At 47.2% G+C, this 24,180-nt stretch overlaps 1 protein-coding gene across 2 annotated transcripts in view; it reads left to right on the forward strand.

Annotated features, from left to right (window-relative positions):
• The window catches only part of LOC112239497 (protein-tyrosine kinase 6), a 30,669-nt gene that overhangs the window by 2,930 nt on the left and 3,559 nt on the right, over positions 1-24,180 (forward strand). Inside the window, exons 2-7 of one of the 2 annotated variants that reach the window (XM_042299795.1) lie at positions 48-169; positions 710-870; positions 9,133-9,298; positions 19,486-19,644; positions 21,432-21,613; positions 23,936-24,089. In XM_042299795.1, coding sequence (XP_042155729.1) covers positions 48-169; positions 710-870; positions 9,133-9,298; positions 19,486-19,644; positions 21,432-21,613; positions 23,936-24,089 — 944 coding nt within the window. Of the gene's footprint in view, positions 1-47; positions 170-709; positions 871-9,132; positions 9,299-19,485; positions 19,645-21,431; positions 21,614-23,897; positions 24,090-24,180 lie in introns of both variants that reach the window. The other variant, XM_042299796.1, reaches the window with a different exon arrangement.

Raw genomic sequence — 24,180 nt, forward strand, 5'->3', positions numbered from 1 at the left:
TCTCTCTCTCTCTGTCTCTCTCTCTATCTCTCCTTATCTCTTACCAGATGGTACTTTGGGAAGATGAACCGGTTTGAAGCCCTGAGCCAAATTCTTTCTCCAGAGAATGGAGAGGGTGCCTTCCTTATCCGTGTCAGTGAGAAAGGCCAGGTGGGCTACGTCCTCTCAGGTGGGTGTTGGTGTATGTCAAAACAGAGAGAAGCAAGGAAGTGGAGGGTGTGAATGTGCCCAATGCCCATACATACAACCCGAGAGGTCCTGGAGAGTTATGTATGCAGGCTTTTGATCCAGCCCTATGGTTAAAAACCTAGCTCAACCAATCAGGGTTATAATGATCTGTTGCTAGGTTAATTACCATATTCCTAGAGCTGTCTTTACCCGTGTAACTGCGGGCACGCAATCCTCTGAACTTGTCTTGTTTCCCCCTTGAACCACTCCCATTTCCCCGTTGAACCACTCCCATTTCCCCGTTGAACCACTCCCATTTCCCCGTTGAACCACTCCCATTTCCCCGTTGAACCACTCCCATTTCCCCCTTGAACCACTCCCATTTCCCCATTGAACCACTCCCATTTCTCCGTTGAACCACTCCCATTTCCCCCTTGAACCACTCCCATTTCCCCCTTGAACCACATTCTAACTGTGATCCTGGACTGCTTTACCCAGTGAGTCTGTGTGTGTGTGTGTGTGTTTGTGTGTGTGTTCACAGTCAAAGTCGGCAACCAAGCCAAGCACTTCAAGATCTGTGAGCAGGATGGTCAGTACTGGCTGGAACAGACCCATCCCTTCAACACCCTGATAGACCTGGTGGAGTATTACACCACACACACACTGGGATCTGTGTCCCGCCTGGGGGAGGCCTGTACCAGGGTAAATACACACACACACTCTCTCTCTGTGGAGTTCTACACCACACACACCACACACTCACACACTCTCTCTGTCTCTCTCTCTCTCCTCTCCTCTCCTCTCCTCTCCTCTCCTCTCCTCTCCTCTCCTCTCCTCTCCTCTCCTCTCCTCTCCTCTCCTCTCCTCTCCTCTCCTCTCTCTCTTCTCTTCTCTTCTCTTCTCTTCTCTTCTCTTCTCTTCTCTTCTCTTCTCTTCTCTTCTCTTCTCTTCTCTTCTCTCCTCTTCTCTTCTCTCTCTCTCCTCTCCTCTCCTCTCCTCTCCTCTTCTCTTCTCTCCTCTCCTCTCCTCTCCTCTCCTCTCCTCTCCTCTCCTCTCCTCTCCTCTCCTCTCCTCTCCTCTCCTCTCCTCTCCTCTCCTCTCCTCTCCTCTCCTCTCCTCTTCTCTTCTCTCCTCTTCTCTCCTCTCCTCTTCTCTTCTCTTCTCTTCTTTCCTCTCCTCTTCTCTCCTCTCCTCTTCTCTCCTCTCTTCTCTTCTCTTCTCTTCTCTTCTCTTCTCTTCTCTTCTCTCCTCTTCTCTCTCTCTTCTCTTCTCTTCTCTTCTCTTCTCTTCTCTTCTCTTCTCTTCTCTTCTCTTCTCTTTTCTTCTCTTTTCTTCTCTTCTCTTCTCTTCTCTTCTCTTCTCTTCTCTTCTCTTCTCTTCTCTTCTCTTCTCTTCTCTCTCTCTCTCTCTCTCTCTCTCTCTCTCCCCTACTCTCTGTCTCTCTCTCTGTCTCTCTCTCTCTCTCTCTCCCTCTCTCCCCTCTCTCTCTCTCTCTTCCCCTACTCTCTCCCTCTCTCACTCTCTCTCTCCCCCTACTCTCTGTCTCTCTCTCTGTCTCTCTCTCTGTCTCTCTCTCTGTCTCTCTCTCTCTCTCTCCCTCTCTCCCTCTCTCACTCTCTCTCTCCCCCTACTCTCTCCCTCTCTCACTCTCTCTCTCCCCCTACTCTCTGTCTCTCTCTCTGTCTCTCTCTCTGTCTCTCTCTCTCTCCCTCTCTCCCCCTCTCTCTCTCTCTCTTCCCTACTCTCTCCTCTCTCTCTCTCTCTCCCCCTACTCTCTCCCTCTCTCACTCTTTCTCTCCCCTACTCTCTGTCTCTCTCTCTGTCTCTCTCTCTGTCTCTCTCTCTCTCTCTCCCTCTCTCCCCCTCTCTCTCTCTTCCCCTACTCTCTCCCTCTCTCACTCTCTCTCTCCCCCTACTCTCTGTCTCTCTCTCCCCCTACTCTCTGTCTCTCTCTCTCCCCCAACTCGCTAAAATTTGCTTTATTGGCATGATGTAACCAAAGCTTACTTTGGTAATTTACAAGATTACAATTATAAGAATCAAAATTGTCAACAATAACCAAGGGTCAAAATAACCATACATTGAACAATAACAATAAGCATACAGAAGAGGACATGTGCAGGTTGATTGGTCTGTCAGACACTGTCCCTCATCTTATGGCAGGCAGCAATGTAGTGCGCTGCCAACCCACAGCTCTCTGCGTCCTCCCCCAACAGGACGGGTAGCCTATTCTCATCAGAGAGGTCTTTGAAACCTTGAATAAGGGTTTCAAATTTGGGGAAATGACACTCTCTAATTGTTTTATATTTTTCACATTTTGTCAGGAAATGCATCTCTGTCTCAGGTTCTGCTGTGGTGCAGTGGTTGCACAGCCTTTCCTCTACAGGGAGCCATGTAGGGCCAGATAGCACTGCATTTTGCTTTGTGTTTTTGCTTGTGTTTCCCAATAAGCAATTTAGTTGTGTTTTGACTGTGTTGTAATTTGGTTTATCCTGATTGATTGGATGTTCTGGTCCTGAGGCTTCAGTGTGTTGAGAATAGTAGAATAGGATAGAATAGTAGAATAGGTTTGTGAACTCAGCCCCAGGACCAGCTGGATGAGGGGACTGAGGCTTCAGTGTGTTAGTAGAACAGGTTAGTGAACTCAGCCCCAGGACCAGCTGGATGAGGGGACTGAGGCTTCAGTGTGTTAGTAGAACAGGTTAGTGAACTCAGCCCCAGGACCAGCTGGATGAGGGGACTCTTTTCTTTGCTCAGCTCTTGGCATTGCAGTGCTTGGTATTGATATGGGGGTCACTGTATTTTATAAGTTTCCAAAACTGAATTGCTCTTTTTTGAGTTTTAATTATTAGTGGATATTGGCCTAATTCTGCCCTGCATGCATTGTTTGTAGTTTTCCTCTGGACATGTAGGAGAATCTTACAGAACTCTGCATGCAGAGTTTCAATGGGTGTTTGTCCCATTTGATGAGATCATGTTTTGTAAGTGGACCCCACACCTCGCTGCCATAAAGTTCAATTGGTTCAATGACATATTCCATTCATTTTAGCCATTTTAATAGGTATTTCAATTTGAATTTGTTGTTAATGGAGTAGAATGCCCTGCGTGCTTTCTCTCTCAGTTCATTCACTGCCTCATTAAGGTGTCCAGTTGAGCTTATTTTTAAACCTCAGTAATTGTAGTGTGTGCAGTACTCTATATATTTAAACCTCAGTAATTGTAGTGTGTGCAGTACTCTATATATTTAAACCTCAGTAATTGTAGTGTGTGCAGTACTCTATATATTTAAACCTCAGTAATTGTAGTGTGTGCAGTACTCTATATATTTAAACCTCAGTAATTGTAGTGTGTGCAGTACTCTATATATTTAAACCTCAGTAATTGTAGTGTGTGCAGTACTCTATATATTTAAACCTCAGTAATTGTAGTGTGTATAGTACTCTATATATTTAAACCTCAGTAATTGTAGTGTGTACAGTACTCTATATATTTAAACCTCAGTAATTGTAGTGTGTGCAGTACTCTATATATTTAAACCTCAGTAATTGTAGTGTGTGCAGTACTCTATATATTTAAACCTCAGTAATTGTAGTGTGTGCAGTACTCTATATATTTAAACCTCAGTAATTGTAGTGTGTGCAGTACTCTATATATTTAAACCTCAGTAATTGTAGTGTGTACAGTACTCTATATATTTAAACCTCAGTAATTGTAGTGTGTGCAGTACTCTATATATTTAAACCTCAGTAATTGTAGTGTGTGCAGTACTCTATATATTTAAACCTCAGTAATTGTAGTGTGTGCAGTACTCTATATATTTAAACCTCAGTAATTGTAGTGTGTACAGTACTCTATATATTTAAACCTCAGTAATTGTAGTGTGTGCAGTACTCTATATATTTAAACCTCAGTAATTGTAGTGTGTGCAGTACTCTATATATTTTGTACCAATTGAGAACTTTGGTCTAATTCCCTGAGATCTGGATCTTCTCTGGAAAATCATTATTTTAGTCTTTTTGGTGTTTACTGCCAAGGCCCAGGTCTGGCAGTACTGCTCTAGCAGGTCCAGGCTCTGCTGTAGGCCAGGTGCTGTGGGGGTTTACTGCCAGGGCCCAGGTCTGGCAGTACTGCTCTAGCAGGTCCAGGCTCTGCTGTGTAGGCCATGTGCTGTGGGTGACAGCAAGCATAGGTTATCTGCGAAGAGCAGACATTTAAACTCTGAATTGTGGAGACTAACACCAGGGGCTGAGGATTGTTCTGGAATAGGGGTCAATTCATTAATGTAAATATTGAAGAGTGCAGGGCTCAGATTGCAACCCTGGCGAAGGCCCCGCCCTTGGTTAAGGAATTCTGTTATTTTCTTGCCAATTTTGATGCTGCACGTATTGCCAGTATACATTGATTTAATTATGTCATATGTTTTACCCCCTACACCACTTTCCATAACTTTGTAGAACAGTCCTGTATGCCAAATAGAATCAAATGCTTTTTGGATGTCGATAAAGCAAGTGTGTATTTTGGTATTATTTTGGTGGACGTGTTTATCTATCAGGGTGTGTAAGGTGTAAATATGATCGCTTGTGCAATGTTTTGGTATAAATCCAGTTCGCCTTTTACTCAAGACATTGTGTTTATTAAGGAAGTTTAGAACTCTTATGTTTATAATACTACAGAAAACCTTCCCCAGGTTACTGTTCACACAAATGCCTCTGTAATTGTTAGGGTCACATTTGTCTCTGTTTTCAAAGATTTGGGTTATAAGTGCATGGTTCCAGATGTCAGGGAAATAACCTACACTCAGGATCAAATTAAACAGTTATATTATAGCCAATTGAGATGCTGCACTAGTGAGTTTGAGCATCTCATTGAGGATGCCATCAGGTCCGCATGCTTTTTTAAATTTGAGAGCCTGAAGTTTCTTATAGAGCTCCTGGTCAGTAATAGTTTAGTTTCTTATAGAGCTCCTGGTCAGTAATAGTTTAGTTTCTTATAGAGCTCCTGGTCAGTAATAGTTTAGTTTCTTATAGAGCTCCTGGTCAGTAATAGTTTAGTTTCTTATAGAGCTCCTGGTCAGTAATAGTTTAGTTTCTTATAGAGCTCCTGGTCAGTAATAGTTTAGTTTCTTATAGAGCTCCTGGTCAGTAATAGTTTAGTTTCTTTAGAGCTCCTGGTCAGTAATAGTTTAGTTTCTTATAGAGCTCCTGGTCAGTAATAGTTTAGTTTCTTATAGAGCTCCTGGTCAGTAATAGTTTAGTTTCTTATAGAGCTCCTGGTCAGTAATAGTTTAGTTTCTTATAGAGCTCCTGGTCAGTAATAGTTTAGCTTCTTATAGAGTTCCTGGTCAGTAATAGTTTAGTTTCTTATAGAGCTCCTGGTCAGTAATAGTTTAGTTTCTTATAGAGCTCCTGGTCAGTAATAGTTTAGTTTCTTATGGAGCTCCTGGTCAGTAATAGTTTAGTTTCTTATAGAGCTCCTGGTCAGTAATAGTTTAGCTTCTTATAGAGCTCCTGGTCAGTAATAGTTTAGTTTCTTATAGAGCTCCTGGTCAGTAATAGTTTAGTTTCTTATAGAGCTCCTGGTCAGTAATAGTTTAGTTTCTTATAGAGCTCCTGGTCAGTAATAGTTTAGCTTCTTATAGAGCTCCTGGTCAGTAATAGTTTAGTTTCTTATTGAGCTCCTGGTCAGTAATAGTTTAGTTTCTTATAGAGCTCCTGGTCAGTAATTGGGGAGTCCAATGGATGTTGATTGTCCTTTATAGCTTTTTCTAACCCATTCAACTTCTCATTAATTTGGCGTTGTTCTGCGTTTGTATCAATTTAAAGGTATGATATATGATATAGAGTGTTTTAAAATGGGTTGTCCATTTGTCTCCTCAATTAGTGTCAGCCGCTTGCTGTTGTACTGTGCTTTTTTGGTTCTGAGTGTTTTACGTTTATAGAGTTTTAAAGTCTCACAGTAATGAAGGTGTAATTCACCATTATTTGGCTCTCTGTGCTTTTGGTTGGATAGTGTTCTACATTTTGTTCCTTATAATTTTACAATCTGCATCAAACCATTTGTCATCTGTGGTCTTTCAATTTCAGTTGTGCTTCTTTTGCGGTTTGCCTGAATATATAGTTGTTTTTTACTGCCAGATTGATGCCTTCTTGACTGTGAGTGAATGTGGTTTCCAGAAAGTTATCTAAGAGTGTTTGGATATTTTGGTTCCAGGTTGCTTTCTGGTATTCTTCTGTGCTGTTTTGGGCCCACCTGTATGAATGTCTGATGTTGAACAGCTTACTGGGCTGTGAATGTCTGGTTGTTTCCATGTCTGTTCTTTTGAGGAACAAGGTAATTTGGCTGTGATCAGACAGAGGTGTTCGTGGCTTGACAGTGAATGAGCTGAGAGAGAAAGGGTCAATGTCTGTAATCATATAGTCTACTGTGCTGTGGCCAAGAGGTGAGCAGTAGGTGAATCTCCCCATAGAGTCCCCCCGTAACCTACCATTGACAAAGTACAGACCCAGGTTTCTACAGAGCTGCAACAGATCCCTTCCGTTCTTGATGATGGTGCTGTCACTGTTGTTTCTATGGGGGAGACGAAGACAGTTAGAAACAGTATGGCCTGTAATGGAGCTGTCCCCTCGTGTGGTCTGTCACTGTTGTTTCTATGGGGGAGACGAAGACAGTTAGAAACAGTATGGCCTGTAATGGAGCTGTCCCCGTGTGGTCTGTCACTGTTGTTTCTATGGGGAGATGAAGACAGTTAGAGACAGTATGGCCTGTAATAAAGCTGTCCCCTCGTGTGGTCTGTCACTGTTGTTTCTATGGGGAGATGAAGACAGTTAGAGACAGTATGGCCTGTAATAAAGCTGTCCCCTCGTGTGGTCTGTCACTGTTGTTTCTATGGGGAGATGAAGACAGTTAGAGACAGTATGGCCTGTAATAAAGCTGTCCCCTCGTGTGGTCTGTCACTGTTGTTTCTATGGGGAGATGAAGACAGTTAGAGACAGTATGGCCTGTAATAAAGCTGTCCCCTCTGTGGTCTGTCACTGTTGTTTCTATGGGGAGATGAAGACAGTTAGAGACAGTATGGCCTGTAATAAATCGTGTGGTCTGTCACTGTTGTTTCTATGGGGAGATGAAGACAGTTAGAGACAGTATGGCCTGTAATGGAGCTGTCCCCTCGTGTGGTCTGTCACTGTTGTTTCTATGGGGAGATGAAGACAGTTAGAGACAGTATGGCCTGTAATAAAGCTGTCCCCTTGTGTGGTCTGTCACTGTTGTTTCTATGGGGAGATGAAGACAGTTAGAGACAGTATGGCCTGTAATGGAGCTGTCCCCTCGTGTGGTCTGTCACTGTTGTTTCTATGGGGAGATGAAGACAGTTAGAAACAGTATGGCCTAATAATGGAGCTGTCCCCTCGTGTGGTCTGTCACTGTTGTTTCTATGGGGAGATGAAGACAGTTAGAGACACTATGGCCTGTAATAAAGCTGGTGTGGTCTGTCACTGTTGTTTCTATGGGGAGATGAAGACAGTTAGAAACAGTATGGCCTGTAATAGCTGTCCCCTAGTGTGGTCTGTCACTGTTGAGGGGGAGATGAAGACAGTTAGAGACAGTATGGCCTGTAATAAATAGTGTGGTCTGTCACTGTTGTTGCTATGGGGAGATGAAGACAGTTAGAGACAGTATGGCCTGTAATGGAGCTGTCCCCTTTGGTCTGTCACTGTTGTTTCTATGGGGAGATGAAGACAGTTAGAAACAGTATGGCCTGTAATGGAGCTGTCCCTCGTGTGGTCTGTCACTGTTGTTTCTATGGGGAGATGAAGACAGTTAGAAACAGTATGGCCTGTAATGGAGCTGTCCCCTCATTTGTGCTCGTTAGATCAGGTAGTGTTCCTGTGTTCACATTTTGTCCCCACAGATGATCACATTTCCCCAGAGCCTGGAAAGGCACGTCTCTTCCTCAAGGGTGGGGAAGATCTCCTCTGAGTAATATGGGGATTCTGAGGGGGAGATCTCCTCTGAGTAATATGGGGATTCTGAGAGGGAGAGTTTACCTCTCTCTCTGTTTACCTCTCTCTCTTTCTACCTCTCTCTGTTGACCTCTCTCTTTCTCTCTCTTTCTCTCTCTCTCTCTCTCTCTTTCTACCTCTCTCTCTGTTTACCTCTCTCTCTGTTTCTCTCTTTCTACCGCTCGGTTTACCTCTCTCTCTCTGTTTCTCTCTTTCTACCTCTCTCTCTGTTGACCTCTCTCTCTGTTGACCTCTATCTCTCTCTTTCTACCTCTCTCTCTGTTTACCTCTCTCTCTGTTTCTCTCTTTCTACCGCTCTGTTTACCTCTCTCTCTCTCTGTTTCTCTCTTTCTACCTCTCTCTCTGTTTACCTCTCTCTCTCTGTTTCTCTCTGTTTACCTCTCTGTTTACCTCTCTCTCTGTTTCTCTCTTCTGTTTACCTCTCTCTCTGTTTCTGTTCTACCTCTCTCTCTGTTTACCTCTTTCTCTGTTTACCTCTCTCTCTGTTTACCTCTCTCTCTGTTTCTCTCTTTCTCCCTCTCTGTTTACCCTCTCTCTCTGTTTCTCTCTGTTTACCTCTCTCTCTGTTTACCTCTCTCTCTGTTTACCTCTCTCTCTCTGTTTCTCTCTTTCTACCTCTCTCTCTGTTGACCTCTCTCTCTCTCTCTCTCTACCTCTCTCTCTGTTTACCTCTCCCTCTGTTGACCTCTATCTCTCTCTTTCTACCTCTCTCTCTGTTTACCTCTCTCTCTGTTTCCCTCTCTCTCAGTTTCTCTCTTTCTACCTCTCTCCCTCTCTTTCTACCAAGGAAAAAGGAGGAAGTGTACTCTGTGGCTGAACAGGCCACTCCGTGGTTAGGCAATGACACAGCTGTGTGTGTGTATCTTTGTGTGTGCGTGTGTGCGTGTGTGTGTGTGTATCGTGTGTGTGTAAGTGAGACACATTTAACACATTCTCTCCTCCCCAGAAAGAGCCAGTGCCCCAGGACCTGTCTCACTCCACAGTGGATGAGTGGGAGCTCCCCAAGGAAGAGTTCACCCTGGGAGAGCAGCTGGGCACCGGGTTCTTTGCTGATGTCCACCGGGGCAAGTGGAAGAACAGCATCAACGTAGCCATAAAGATTCTCAAGAACGGTAGAGCACACTTACAGATTCACAAGGCTGCACCTGAAATGCCAAAACCTTAATTCAATTATTGGAATGTATTTTATAAAGCCCTTTTTATATTAGCAGTTGTTACGAAGTGCTTTACAGATTACCCGGCCTAGACCCCAAAGAGCAGTTTAAAGGCCGAGCACAGTGTTTTACTCCCTGGACAGTGTTTTACTCCCTGGACAGTGTATTACTCCCTGGACAGTGTATTACTCCCTGGACAGTGTATTACTCATTGGGACAGTGTTTTACTCCCTGGACAGTGTATTACTCCCTGGACAGTGTATTACTCCCTGGACAGTGTATTACTCATTGGGACAGTGTTTTACTCCCTGGACAGTGTATTACTCCCTGGACAGTGTATTACTCCCTGGACAGTGTATTACTCCCTGGACAGTGTATTACTCCCTGGACAGTGTTTACTCCTGGACAGTGTATTACTCCCTGGACAGTGTATTACTCCCTGGACAGTGTTTTACTCCCTGGACAGTGTATTACTCCCTGGACAGTGTTTTACTCCCTGGACAGTGTTTTACTCCCTGGACAGTGTTTTACTCCCTGGACAGTGTATTACTCCCTGGACAGTGTTTTACTCCCTGGACAGTGTTTTACTCCCTGGACAGTGTTTTACTCCCTGGACAGTGTTTTACTCCCTGGACAGTGTATTACTCCCTGGACAGTGTATTACTCCCTGGACAGTGTTTTACTCCCTGGACAGTGTTTTACTCCCTGGACAGTGTATTACTCTCTGGACAGTGTATTACTCATTGGGACAGTGTATTACTCATTGGGACAGTGTATTACTCCCTGGACAGTGTATTACTCATTGGGACAGTGTATTACTCATTGGGACAGTGTATTACTCCCTGGACAGTGTATTACTCCCTGGACAGTGTTTTACTCCCTGGACAGTGTATTACTCATTGGGACAGTGTTTTACTCCCTGGACAGTGTTTTACTCCCTGGACAGTGTATTACTCATTGGGACAGTGTATTACTCCCTGGACAGTGTATTACTCCCTGGACAGTGTTTTACTCTCTGGACAGTGTTTTACTCTCTGGACAGTGTATTACTCTCTGGACAGTGTATTACTCCCTGGACAGTGTATTACTCCCTGGACAGTGTATTACTCCCTGGACAGTGTATTACTCCTGGACAGTGTATTACTCATTGGGACAGTGTATTACTCCCTGGACAGTGTATTACTCATTGGGACAGTGTTTACTCTCTGGACAGTGTTTTACTCTCTGGACAGTGTATTACTCCCTGGACAGTGTATTACTCATTGGGACAGTGTATTACTCCCTGGACAGTGTATTACTCCCTGGACAGTGTATTACTCCCTGGACAGTGTATTACTCCCTGGACAGTGTATTACTCATTGGGACAGTGTATTACTCCCTGGACAGTGTATTACTCATTGGGACAGTGTTTTACTCCCTGGACAGTGTATTACTCCCTGGACAGTGTATTACTCATTGGGACAGTGTATTACTCCCTGGACAGTGTATTACTCATTGGGACAGTGTATTACTCCCTGGACAGTGTATTACTCCCTGGACAGTGTATTACTCCCTGGACAGTGTATTACTCATTGGGACAGTGTATTACTCTCTGGACAGTGTTTTACTCCCTGGACAGTGTATTACTCCCTGGACAGTGTATTACTCCCTGGACAGTGTATTACTCCCTGGACAGTGTATTACTCCCTGGACAGTGTTTTACTCCCTGGACAGTGTTTTACTCCCTGGACAGTGTATTACTCCCTGGACAGTGTATTACTCCCTGGACAGTGTATTACTCATTGGGACAGTGTATTACTCCCTGGACAGTGTATTACTCATTGGGACAGTGTATTACTCCCTGGACAGTGTATTACTCATTGGGACAGTGTATTACTCATTGGGACAGTGTATTACTCCCTGGACAGTGTATTACTCCCTGGACAGTGTATTACTCCCTGGACAGTGTATTACTCATTGGGACAGTGTATTACTCCCTGGACAGTGTATTACTCCCTGGACAGTGTATTACTCATTGGGACAGTGTATTACTCCCTGGACAGTGTATTACTCATTGGGACAGTGTATTACTCATTGGGACAGTGTATTACTCCCTGGACAGTGTATTATTCCCTGGACAGTGTATTACTCCCTGGACAGTGTATTACTCATTGGGACAGTGTATTACTCTCTGGACAGTGTATTACTCCCTGGACAGTGTATTACTCCCTGGACAGTGTATTACTCCTGGACAGTGTATTACTCATTGGGACAGTGTATTACTCCCTGGACAGTGTATTACTCCCTGGACAGTGTATTACTCATTGGGACAGTGTATTACTCATTGGACAGTGTATTACTCATTGGGACAGTGTATTACTCATTGGGACAGTGTATTACTCATTGGGACAGTGTATTACTCCCTGGACAGTGTATTACTCATTGGGACAGTGTATTACTCCCTGGACAGTGTATTACTCATTGGGACAGTGTATTACTCCCTGGACAGTGTATTACTCATTGGGACAGTGTATTACTCATTGGGACAGTGTATTACTCCCTGGACAGTGTATTACTCCCTGGACAGTGTATTACTCCCTGGACAGTGTATTACTCATTGGGACAGTGTATTACTCCTGGACAGTGTATTACTCATTGGGACAGTGTATTACTCCCTGGACAGTGTATTACTCATTGGGACAGTGTATTACTCATTGGGACAGTGTATTACTCACTGGACAGTGTATTACTCCCTGGACAGTGTATTACTCCCTGGACAGTGTATTACTCATTGGGACAGTGTATTACTCTCTGGACAGTGTATTACTCCCTGGACAGTGTATTACTCCCTGGACAGTGTATTACTCCCTGGACAGTGTATTACTCATTGGGACAGTGTATTACTCCCTGGACAGTGTATTACTCCCTGGACAGTGTATTACTCATTGGGACAGTGTATTACTCATTGGACAGTGTATTACTCATTGGGACAGTGTATTACTCATTGGGACAGTGTATTACTCATTGGGACAGTGTATTACTCCCTGGACAGTGTATTACTCCCTGGACAGTGTATTACTCATTGGGACAATGTATTACTCCCTGGACAGTGTATTACTCATTGGGACAGTGTATTACTCCCTGGACAGTGTATTACTCCCTGGACAGTGTATTACTCCCTGGACAGTGTATTACTCCCTGGACAGTGTATTACTCTCTGGACAGTGTATTACTCATTGGGACAGTGTATTACTGGGACCCTGGACAGTGTATTACTCCCTGGACAGTGTATTACTCATTGGGACAGTGTATTACTCCCTGGACAGTGTATTACTCCCTGGACAGTGTATTACTCAGTGGACAGTGTATTACTCATTGGGACAGTGTATTACTCCCTGGACAGTGTATTACTCCCTGGACAGTGTATTACTCCCTGGACAGTGTATTACTCCCTGGACAGTGTATTACTCATTGGGACAGTGTATTACTCTCTGGACAGTGTATTACTCCCTGGACAGTGTATTACTCCCTGGACAGTGTATTACTCCCTGGACAGTGTATTACCTCATTGGGACAGTGTATTACTCCCTGGACAGTGTATTATTACAGTGTATTACTCCCTGGACAGTGTATTACTCATTGGACAGTGTATTACTCATTGGGACAGTGTATTACTCATTGGGACAGTGTATTACTCCCTGGACAGTGTATTACTCCCTGGACAGTGTATTACTCATTGGGACAATGTATTACTCCCAGTGTATTACAGTGTATTACTCATTGGGACAGTGTATTACTCCCTGGACAGTGTATTACCTGGACAGTGTATTACTCCCTGGACAGTGTATTATTGTATTACTCCCTGGACAGTGTATTACTCCCTGGACAGTGTATTATTGGACAGTGTATTACTCATTGGGACAGTGTATTACTCCCTGGACAGTGTATTACTCCCTGGACAGTGTATTACTCCCTGGGACAGTGTATTACTCATTGGGACAGTGTATTACTCATTGGGACAGTGTATTACTCCCTGGACAGTGTATTACTCATTGGGACAGTGTATTACTCATTGGACAGTGTATTACTCATTGGGACAGTGTATTACTCATTGGGACAGTGTATTACTCATTGGGACAGTGTATTACTCCCTGGACAGTGTATTACTCCCTGGACAGTGTATTACTCATTGGGACAATGTATTATCCCTGGACAGTGTATTACCATTGGGACAGTGTATTACTCCCTGGACAGTGTATTACTCCCTGGACAGTGTATTACTCCCTGGACAGTGTATTACAGTGTATTACTCATTGGGACAGTGTATTACTCCCTGGACAGTGTATTATCCCTGGACAGTGTATTACCATTGGGACAGTGTATTACTCATTGGGACAGTGTATTACTCCCTGGACAGTGTATTACTCCCTGGACAGTGTATTACTCCCTGGACAGTGTATTACTCATTGGGACAGTGTATTACTCTCTGGACAGTGTATTACTCCCATGGACAGTGTATTACTCCCTGGACAGTGTATTACTCCCTGGACAGTGTAGTACTCCCTGGACAGTGTATTACTCATTGGGACAGTGTATTACTCCCTGGACAGTGTATTACCCATTGGGACAGTGTATTACTCATTGGGACAGTGTATTACTCCCTGGACAGTGTATTACTCCCTGGACAGTGTATTACTCATTGGGACAGTGTATTACTCCCTGGACAGTGTATTACTCCCTGGACAGTGTATTACTCCCTGGACAGTGTATTACTCATTGGGACAGTGTATTACTCATTGGGACAGTGTATTACTCCCTGGACAGTGTATTACTCCCTGGACAGTGTATTACTCCCTGGACAGTGTATTACTCCCTGGACAGTGTATTACTCCCTGGACAGTGTATTACTCTCTGGACAGTGTATTACTCATTGGGACAGTGTATTACTCCCTGGACAGTGTATTACTCCCTGGACAGTGTATTACTCATTGGGACAGTGTATTACTCATTGGGACAGTGTATTACTCCTGGACAGTGTATTACTCCCTGGACAGTGTATTACTCCCTGGACAGTGTATTACTCATTGGGACAGTGTATTACTCTCTGGACAGTGTATTACTCCCTGGACAGTGTAGTACTCCCTGGACAGTGTATTACTCATTGGGACAGTGTATTACTCCCTGGACAGTGTATTACCCATTGGGACAGTGTATTACTCATTGGGACAGTGTATTACTCCCTGGACAGTGTATTACTCCCTGGACAGTGTATTACTCATTGGGACAGTGTATTACTCCCTGGACAGTGTATTACTCCCTGGACAGTTACTTCCTGGACAGTGTATTACTCCCTGGACAGTGTATTACTCATTGGGACAGTGTATTACTCCCTGGACAGTGTATTACTTCCTGGACAGTGTATTACTCCCTGGACAGTGTATTACTCATTGGGACAGTGAATTACTTGTAGACAGAACCTTACACAGCTTTGGCCAAAAGTAACACACTGTGAAATAAGGTGCCATTTTGGATTTGCCCCCTAGTGTGGTTGTGTTGATTGTGATCGTCATGATCGTTTGACTGTACTATGAAAGCTGCTCAATATTGATTCTGAGCATTAGATCATTGACCGGGAGAGAACATGTTAGTTCCTCCAATGGGAATCCTTCTCTTTGTTTGCTGTGAGATCTGCTGTTCTGAGGACCAGCCAAACAACAGCCAAGCAGGCAGGTAGTTTGCGCATTTAACCCAGATGCCCACAAATACCAATCATTCTTCCCTGACTACAGAGAAGATGGACAAGTTTGTTTGGCCATTATATCTAAATAGAATCATGACTCATGTTACAGTAGAAAGGTACTCAACATTTTATTTATGAACGAGATCACAGTTACGCCATCATCCCAGAAACCCTAGACCCACTCCAATTCACTTACATCCCCAACAGATCCACAGATGATGCAATCTCTATTGCACTCCACACGGCCCCTTTCCCACCTGGATAAAAGGAACACCTACGTGAGAATGCTGTTCACATTGACGACAGCTTAGCCTTAAACACCATAGTGCCCTCAAAGCTCATCACTAAGCTAAGGACCCTGGGACTAAACACCTCCCTGTGCAACTAGATCCTGGACTTCCTGATGGGCCGCCCCCAGGTGGTAAGGGTAGGCAACAACACATCCACCACGCTGATCCTCAACATGGGGGTCCCTCAGGGGTGCATGCTCAGTCCCCTCCTGTACTCCCAGTTCACTCATGACTGCGTGGCCGCGCACGACTCCCAACACCATCATTAAGTTTGCCGACGACACAACGGTGGTAGGCCTGATCACCGATAACAATGAGACAGCCTATAGGGAAGAGGTCAGAGACCTGGCCGTGTGGTGCCAGGATAACAACCTCTCCCTCAACATGATCAAAACAAAGGAGATGATCTGGGACTACAGGAAAAGGAGGACCGAGCACGCCCCCATTATCATCGACGGGGCTGCAGTGGAGCAGCTTGAGAGCTTCAAGTTCCTCAGTGTCCACATCACCAACAAACTAACATGGACCAAGCACACCAAGACAGTCGCGAAGAGGGCACGACAAAACCTATTCCCCCTCAGGAGACTGAAAAGATTTGGCATGGGTCCTCAGATCCTCAAAAGGTTCTACAGCTGCAAAATCGAGAGCATCCTGACGGGTTGCATCACTGCCCTGGTACGGCACCTGCTCGGCCTCTGACCGCAAGGCACTACAGAGGGTAGTGAGAGCGGCCCAGTACATCACTGGGGGGCCAAGCTTCCTGCCATCCAGGACCTCTATACCAGGTGGTGTCAGAGGAAGGCCCTAAAAATTGTCAAAGACTCCAGCCGCCCCAGTCATAGACTGTTTTCTCTGCTACCACACGACAAGCGGTACCGGAGCGCCAGTCCGCTATGTCCAAAACGCTCCTTAACAGCTTCTACCCCCCAAGCTAATCAAATTGCTACCTGGACAATTTCATTGTCCCACCCTTTTCTTCACGTTGCTGTATAGTCACGTTACCCCTACCTACATGTACATATTACCTCAACTACCTTGACTAACCTGTTCCCCCGCATATTGACTCGGTACCGGTAAACCTTATATATAGCCTCGTTATTGTTATTTTATCGTGTTAAATATTTTAAATACTTAAATACTTCTTTTTTTTTTCTCCTTAAAACTGCATTGTTGGTTTTAAGGGCTTGTAAGTAAGCATTTCACGGTAAGATCTACACATGTCGAATTCGGCGCATATGACAAATACAAATGGATTTGTTTTAGCATTTCCTTCATGCCAGAAGTAAATTACTAATCAGCTGAAACTCATTTGATAGGTTTCTCTCTCTGTGTGTGTGTGTGTGTATGTGTGTGTATGTGTGTGTGTATGTGTGTGTGTGTGTGTGTGTGTGTGTCTCAAGAATTTCCTCATTCTTTTCTTCTGCGAACCCCGTCGTCAGAGAAACATTTTTTGCATTTCCCGTCTTATGTGCATTTCACGTCTTACACAATCCTGGCGGTGGTGTGTGTGTGACATCACACATACCTTAGTCTCTCGTTCCAGCCTTAGGGTTGTGGGTGGCGTGAGGACATCTCATACACACATCTGAACCAAAACAGACTATAGTTATCAGTCTTACTGTAAGAGACTGCTCAGTGGACAGGACTGTGGGTAGAATGTTATCAGCCTGTCAACCCTCTGTGTGTATTACTTCATTGTATTGACAACTATGTAACTATGGCTTGTGAACTAGTCTATGATACAGGTGTTGGCTACAGCACATACAATAGAGTACAATACAGGACAGGACAGGACCAGTCTAAAAAGGTCCCTGAAATAGTTTTAACATGATGCATAGCCTCAGCTCCCAGACTTCCTCATCCAACAGTGGATTGGGTAACAAGACTTGGAAGAACGGTATCAATGATACGTGTCCATCCCTGTACCGTGTCCATCCCTGTCCCTGTACAGTGTCCATCCCTGTACCGTGTCCATCCCTGTCCCTGTACCGTGTCCATCCCTGTACCGTGTCCATCCCTGTCCCTGTACCGTGTCCATCCCTGTACCGTGTCCATCCCTGTCCCTGTACCGTGTCCATCCCTGTACCGTGTCCATCCCTGTACCGTGTCCATCCCTGTCCCTGTCCGTGTCCATCCCTGTACCGTGTCCATCCCTGTACCGTGTCCATCCCTGTCCCTGTACCGTGTCCATCCCTGTACCGTGTCCATCCCTGTCCCTGTACCGTGTCCATCCCTGTCCCGTGTCCATCCCTGTCCCTGTACCGTGTCCATCCCTGTACCGTGTCCATCCCTGTCCCTGTACCGTGTCCATCCCTGTACCGTGTCCATCCCTGTACCGTGTCCATCTGTCCCTGTACCGTGTCCATCCCTGTACCGTGTCCATCCCTGTCCCTGTACCGTGTCCATCCCTGTACCGTGTCCATCCCTGTCCCTGTACCGTGTCCACCCCTGTACCGTGTCCATCCCTGTACCGTGTCCATCCCTGTACCGTGTCCATCCCTGTCCAGTGTCCCTGTACCGTGTCCATCCCTGTCCCTGTACCGTGTCCATCCCTGTACCGTGTCCATCCCTGTACCGTGTCCATCCCTGTCCCTGTCCATCCCGTGTCCATCCCTGTCCGTGTCCATCCCATCCCTGTACCGTGTCCATCCCTGTCCCTGTACCATGTCCATCCCTGTACAGTGTCCATCCCTGTACAGTGTCCATCCCTGTACTGTGTCCATCCCTGTCCCTACCGTGTCCATCCCTGTACCGTGTCCATCCCTGTCCCTGTACCGTGTCCATCCCTGTACCGTGTCCATCCCTGTACCGTGTCCATCCCTGTCCCTGTACCGTGTCCATCCCTGTACCGTGTCCATCCCTGTACCGTGTCCATCCCTGTACCGTGTCCATCCCTGTCCCTGTCCACCCCTGTCCATCCCTGTCCCTGTACCGTGTCCACCCATGTACCGTGTCCATCCCTGTCCTTGTACAGTGTCCATCCCTGTACCGTGTCCATCCCTGTACCGTGTCCATCCCTGTACCGTGTCCATCCCTGTCCCTGTACAGTGTCCATCCCTGTATCGTGTCCATCCCTGTACCGTGTCCATCCCTGTGTACCGTGTCCATCCCTGTACTGTACCGTGTCCATCCCTGTCCCTGTACCGTGTCCATCCCTGTACCGTGTCCATCCCTGTACCGTGTCCATCCCTACAGTGTCCATCCCATGTACCGTGCCCATCCCTGTACCGTGTCCATCCCTGTTCCATCCCTGTACCGTGTCCATCCCTGTATCGTGTCCATCCCTGTACCGTGTCCACCCCTGTACCGTGTCCATCCCTGTTACCGTGTCCATCCCTGTACCGTGTCCATCCCTGTCCCTGTACCGTGTCCATCCCTGTACCGTGTCATCCCTGTACCGTGTCCATCCCTGTACCGTGTCCACCCCTGTACCGTGTCCATCCCTGTCCCTGTACCGTGTCCATCCCTGTACAGTGTCCATCCCTGTACCGTGTCCATCCCTGTACCGTGTCCATCCCTGTACCGTGTCCACCCCTGTACCGTGTCCATCCCTGTACAGTGTCCATCCCTGTACCGTGTCCATCCCTGTACCGTGTCCATCCCTGTACCGTGTCTATCCCTGTACCGTGTCCATCCCTGTACCGTGTCTATCCCTGTACCGTGTCCATCCCTGTCCCTGTACCGTGTCCATCCCTGTACCGTGTCCACCCCTTTACCGTGTCCACCCCTGTACCGTGTCCACCCCTGTACCGTGTCCATCCCACCCTCATCCTTACCCTCACCCTCACCCTCACCCTCCCTTACCCCCACCCTCACCCTTACCCCCACCCTCACCCTTACCCTCAGCCTCATCCTTACCCTCACCCTCACCCTACCCCCACCCTCACCCTCATCCTTACCCTCACCCTCACCCTTACCCTCACCCTTACCCCCACCCTCACCCTCACCCCACACTCACCCTCACCCCACACTCACCCTTACCCTCACCCTTACCCTCACCCTCACCCTCATCCTTACCCTCAGCCTCACCCTCACCCTCAGCCTCACCCTTACCCTCACCCTCAGCCTCACCCTTCACCCTCACCCTCACCCTCAGCCTCACCCTCACCCTCACCCTCCCCCTCATATATTTTCAGACTCTTTGAACGACCATGAGTTCCAGCGCGAGGTGCAGATCCTAAAAAAGCTGAGACACCGACACCTGATCTCCCTGTTCGCCGTCTGCACCTCCTCATCCCCCTACTACATCATCACTGAACTCATGGAGAAGGGAAACCTGTTGAACTTCCTCAGAGGTTAGTCAGCCAGTCTTCTAGCCAGTCCTCGAGCCAGTCCTCGAGCCAGTCCTGTAGCCAGTCCTCTAGCCAGACCTCTAGCCAGTCCTCCAATCAGTCCTCCAGCCAGTCCACTAGCCAGTCCTCTAGCCAGTCCTCTAGCCAGTCCTCTAGCCAGTCCTCCAATCAGTCCTCCAATCAGTCCTCCAGCCAGTCCTCTAGCCAGTCCTCTAGCCAGTATTTCAATCAGTCCTCTAGCCAGTCCTCTAGCCAGTCCTCTAGCCAGTCCTCCAGCCAGTCCTCCAGCCAGTCCTCTAGCCAGTATTTCAGCCAGTCCTCCAGCCAGTCCTCCAGCCAGTCCTCTAGCCAGTCCTCCAGCCAGTCCTCCAGCCAGTCCTCCAGCCAGTCCTCCTAGCCAGTATCCAGCCAGTCCTCTAGCCAGTCCTCCAATCAGTCCTCCAATCAGTCCTCCTGCCAGCCAGTCCTCCAGCCAGTCCTCCTGCCAGTCCTCTAGCCAGTCCTCTAGCCAGTCCTCCAGCCAGTCCTCTAGCCAGTCCTCCAATCAGTCCTCTAGCCAGTCCTCCTGCTAGCCAGTCCTCCAGCCAGTCCTCCAATGCCAGTCCTCTAGCCAGTCCTCTAGCCAGTCCTCCAGCCAGTCCTCTAGCCAGTCCTCCAGCCAGTCCTCTAGCCAGTCCTCCAGCCAGTCTTAGCCAGTCCTCCAATCAGTCCTCTAGCCAGTCCTCTAGCCAGTCCTCCAGCCAGTCCTCAGCCAGTCCTCCAGCCAGTCCTCTAGCCAGTCCTCCAGCCAGTCCTCTAGCCAGTCGTCTTATCAGTCCTCCAGCCAGTCCTCCAGCCAGTCCTCTAGCCAGTCCTCTAGCCAGTCTTCCAATCAGTCCTCCAGCCAGTCCTCCAGCCAGTCCTCCAACCAGTCCTCTAGCCAGTCCTCCAGCAGTCCTCCAGCCAGTCCTCCAGCCAGTCCTCCAGCCAGTCCTCCAGCCAGTCCTCTAGCCAGTCCTCCTGCCAGTCCTCCAGCCAGTCCTCCAGCCAGTCCTCTAGCCAGTCCTCCAATCAGTCCTCTAGCCAGTCCTCCTGCCAGTCCTCCAGCCAGTCCTCTAGCCAGTTCTCTAGCCAGTCCTCTAACCAGTCCTCCAATCAGTCCTCTAGCCAGTCCTCCAATCAAACCTCTAGCCAGTCCTCCAATCAAACCTCTAGCCAGTTCTCTAACCAGTCCTCTAGCCAGTCCTCTAGCCAGTCCTCCAATCAGTCCTCTAGCCAGTCCTCCAATCAGTCCTCTAGCCAGTCCTCTAACCAGTCCTCTAGCCAGTCCTAGAGCCAGTCCTCTAGCCAGTCCTAGAGCCAGTCCTCTAGCCAGTCCTAGAGCCATTCCTCCAGCCAGTATTTCAATCAGTCCTCTAGCTAGTATTTCAATCAGTCCTCTAGCCAGTATTTCAATCAGTCCTCCAGCCAGTATTCAATCAGTCCTCTAGCCAGTCCTAGAGCCAGTCCTCCAGCGAGTCCTCCAGCCAGTCCTCCAGCCAGTACTCTAGCCAGTCCTCTAGCCAGTCCTCCACCACACTCCAATGTGTCTCTATGACTCTGAAACAGGCCCTTACTGTACATACAATGATCTTTCTGATAGACATTTTTGAAAGTGGCCTCAAACATATTTTGTTTTCTCAACAGTCAAAACTAAAGTATTTTAACTGAGTACCTGCTTAAACATGTAATACAAGTGTAATGTACAGCAACATGATAAGATAATCTGTACTAGAGGTCCATAGTTCTGACCAATCATTCTCTCTCTCCAGGTTCAGAGGGTTCTCAGCTGGACCTGGTGTCTCTGGCGGACATGGCAGCCCAGGTGGCTGATGGGATGGCTTATCTGGAGCAGCAGAACAGTATCCATAGAGACCTGGCGGCCCGAAACGTCCTGGTGGGAGAGAACTACATCTGCAAGGTGGCCGACTTCGGACTGGCCAGGATCATCAAGGTTGGTATAATCGTTAGTGAACAGACTCATGTAACATAGGATGGTATCATAGCGTCTCTCGCCAGCCTGTGGGATGCGACGACTAACAAGGTAGGTTCTAATAACTGAAGAACTACACCTGCAAGGTGGCTGACTTTGGACTGGCCAGAATCATGAAGGTTACTAGGGTCCCAGCAAACAACAGACATTCCCTCACCTTTAGAATACGTTAATTTAGGTCATTACTCGGACTGGCCAGAATCATGAAGGTTACTAGGGTCCCAGCAAACAGCAGACATTCCCTCACCTTTAGAGAACGTTCATTTAGGTCATTACTCCGACTGGCCAGAATCATGAAGGTTACGAGGGTCCCAGCAAACAACAGACATTCCCTCACCTTTAGAGAATGTTCATTTAGGCCATTGGGTGCAGAGACTGGCCAGAATCAGGCGAAGGTTACAGGCTTTGAGCAAACACAGACGGAGTTTCCCTCACCTTTGAAAATACAAGGTCAAAATTCCAACTGGCCAAAATCATACAAGGTAACAGGGTCCCAACAAACTACAGACACCCTCACCAGAAGAGAAATGTTGCCAGAGGGTTAAATTGGGTGCAGAGATGTAGCGGAGTCAGGCGCAGGACACAGGTTTGAGCAACACAACGGAGTTTACTCAATGAAAAATACAAGCAAAATTCCAAATAGGAAAATACATACAAACTAACACCTACAACAACCACTAAGACACCAACAACCACGGACAGAACAGAAATGTATGCCAGAGGGTTAAATAAGGAACATGATATGGGGATTGAAACCAGGTGCTCCGAACAAGGAGCCGAACACCACCCGAACAAGGAGCCGAACACCACCCGAACACGGAGCCGAACACCACCTGAACAAGGAGCCGAACAAGGAGCCGAACACCACCCGAACACGGAGCCGAACACCACCCGAACAAGGAGCGAACACGAACAAGGAGCCGAACACCACCCGAACAAGGAGCCGAACACCACCTGAACAAGGAGCCGAACAAGGAGCCGAACAAGGAGCCGAAACACCACCCGAACAAGGAGCCGAACACCACCTGAACAAGGAGCCGAACAAGGAGCCGAACAAGGAGCCGAACACCACCTGAACAAGGAGCCGAACACCACCCGAACAAGGAGCCGAACACCAGCCGAACAAGGAGCCAAACACCACCCGAACAAGGAGCCGAACACCACCTGAACAAGGAGCCGAACACGACCCGTACAAGGAGCCGGACACCACCCGTACAATGAGCCGAACACCACCCGAACAAGGAGCCGAACACCACCCGAACAAGGAGCCGAACACCACCCGTACAAGGAGCCGAACACCAGCCGTACAAGGAGCCAAACACCACCCGAACAAGGAGCCGAACACCACCCGTACAAGGAGCCGGACACCACCCGTACAAGGAGCCGAACACCACCCGAACAAGGAGCCGAACACCACCCGAACAAGGAGCCGAACACCACCCGAACAAGGAGCCGAACACCAGCCGAACAAGGAGCCGAACACCACCCGAACAAGGAGCCGAACACCACCCGAACAAGGAGCCGAACACCACCCGAACAAGGAGCCGAACACCACCCGAACAAGGAGCCGAACACCACCCGAACAAGGAGCCGATCACCACCCGAACAAGGAGCCGAACACCACCCGAACAAGGAGCCGAACACCACCCGAACAAGGAGAAGGGGCCGACTTCGGCGGAAGTCGTGACAATTAGGTCATTACTCGGACTGGCCAGGGTCATCAAGGTCAGCAGGGATAAACCTGGGGTGATGGTATGTGTTTGCGTTTGTGCCCGTGATTGAGTGGACGTTGGGCTTTCTCAATCCCAACTGGTACTGTTAACAACTAGGAGAGAGAGCTTTCTACTAAGAGTACAGCTATACCTGGACATGGCAAGGATATAATCTGGGATGTTTCCTTTGTGTCTGTGTGTCATGATGATTGGTCCTTGGGGTTTTCCCAATTCCATTTGAGTATTTGAGTAGGATAGGGTTAGAACTGGGATAGACAAAATTCTCCAAAGCATTTTAGAAGAAAATAAAGCTCCGTGCATTTTAGTTTAAAGTAATTATAATTATAATTATAATTGTATTCAGCACCAGCAAATTTCTTTTGATTGAACATGGTTTATATTGTTGAAATATACCCAGAATTTGTACAAATATTTTTAAACCACATTACTTTGCCAGTGGTCAGCAGTTTGCTGTTTACGAAGAGCATTTCCTCTCTTCCCCCACAAATATATTTTGTATTAATAATTTGCAGTATCGTTCCATCCTCGTTCGGTTTGTCTCCATCCTCAGGAGCCCTTCTACGTGTCTGAGGACAAAAAAATCCCCTACAAATGGAGTTCCCCGGAGGCCATCAGCCACGGACGTTTCTCCAACAAGTCAGATGTCTGGTCCTTTGGGGTTCTGCTCTACGAGATGCTAACCTACGGTGGAACTCCATACCCAGGTATGTCATGTTTCACCTAACCCAGTAGTTTTCGCAATTTTGTTGTAAACCTGAACCAGCTCACCTGATCGACCTGATCCAGAGCTCGATG

The sequence above is a fragment of the Oncorhynchus tshawytscha genome, linkage group LG16 (genome assembly GCF_018296145.1).
Source record: "Oncorhynchus tshawytscha isolate Ot180627B linkage group LG16, Otsh_v2.0, whole genome shotgun sequence".
NCBI lineage: Eukaryota > Metazoa > Chordata > Actinopteri > Salmoniformes > Salmonidae > Oncorhynchus > Oncorhynchus tshawytscha.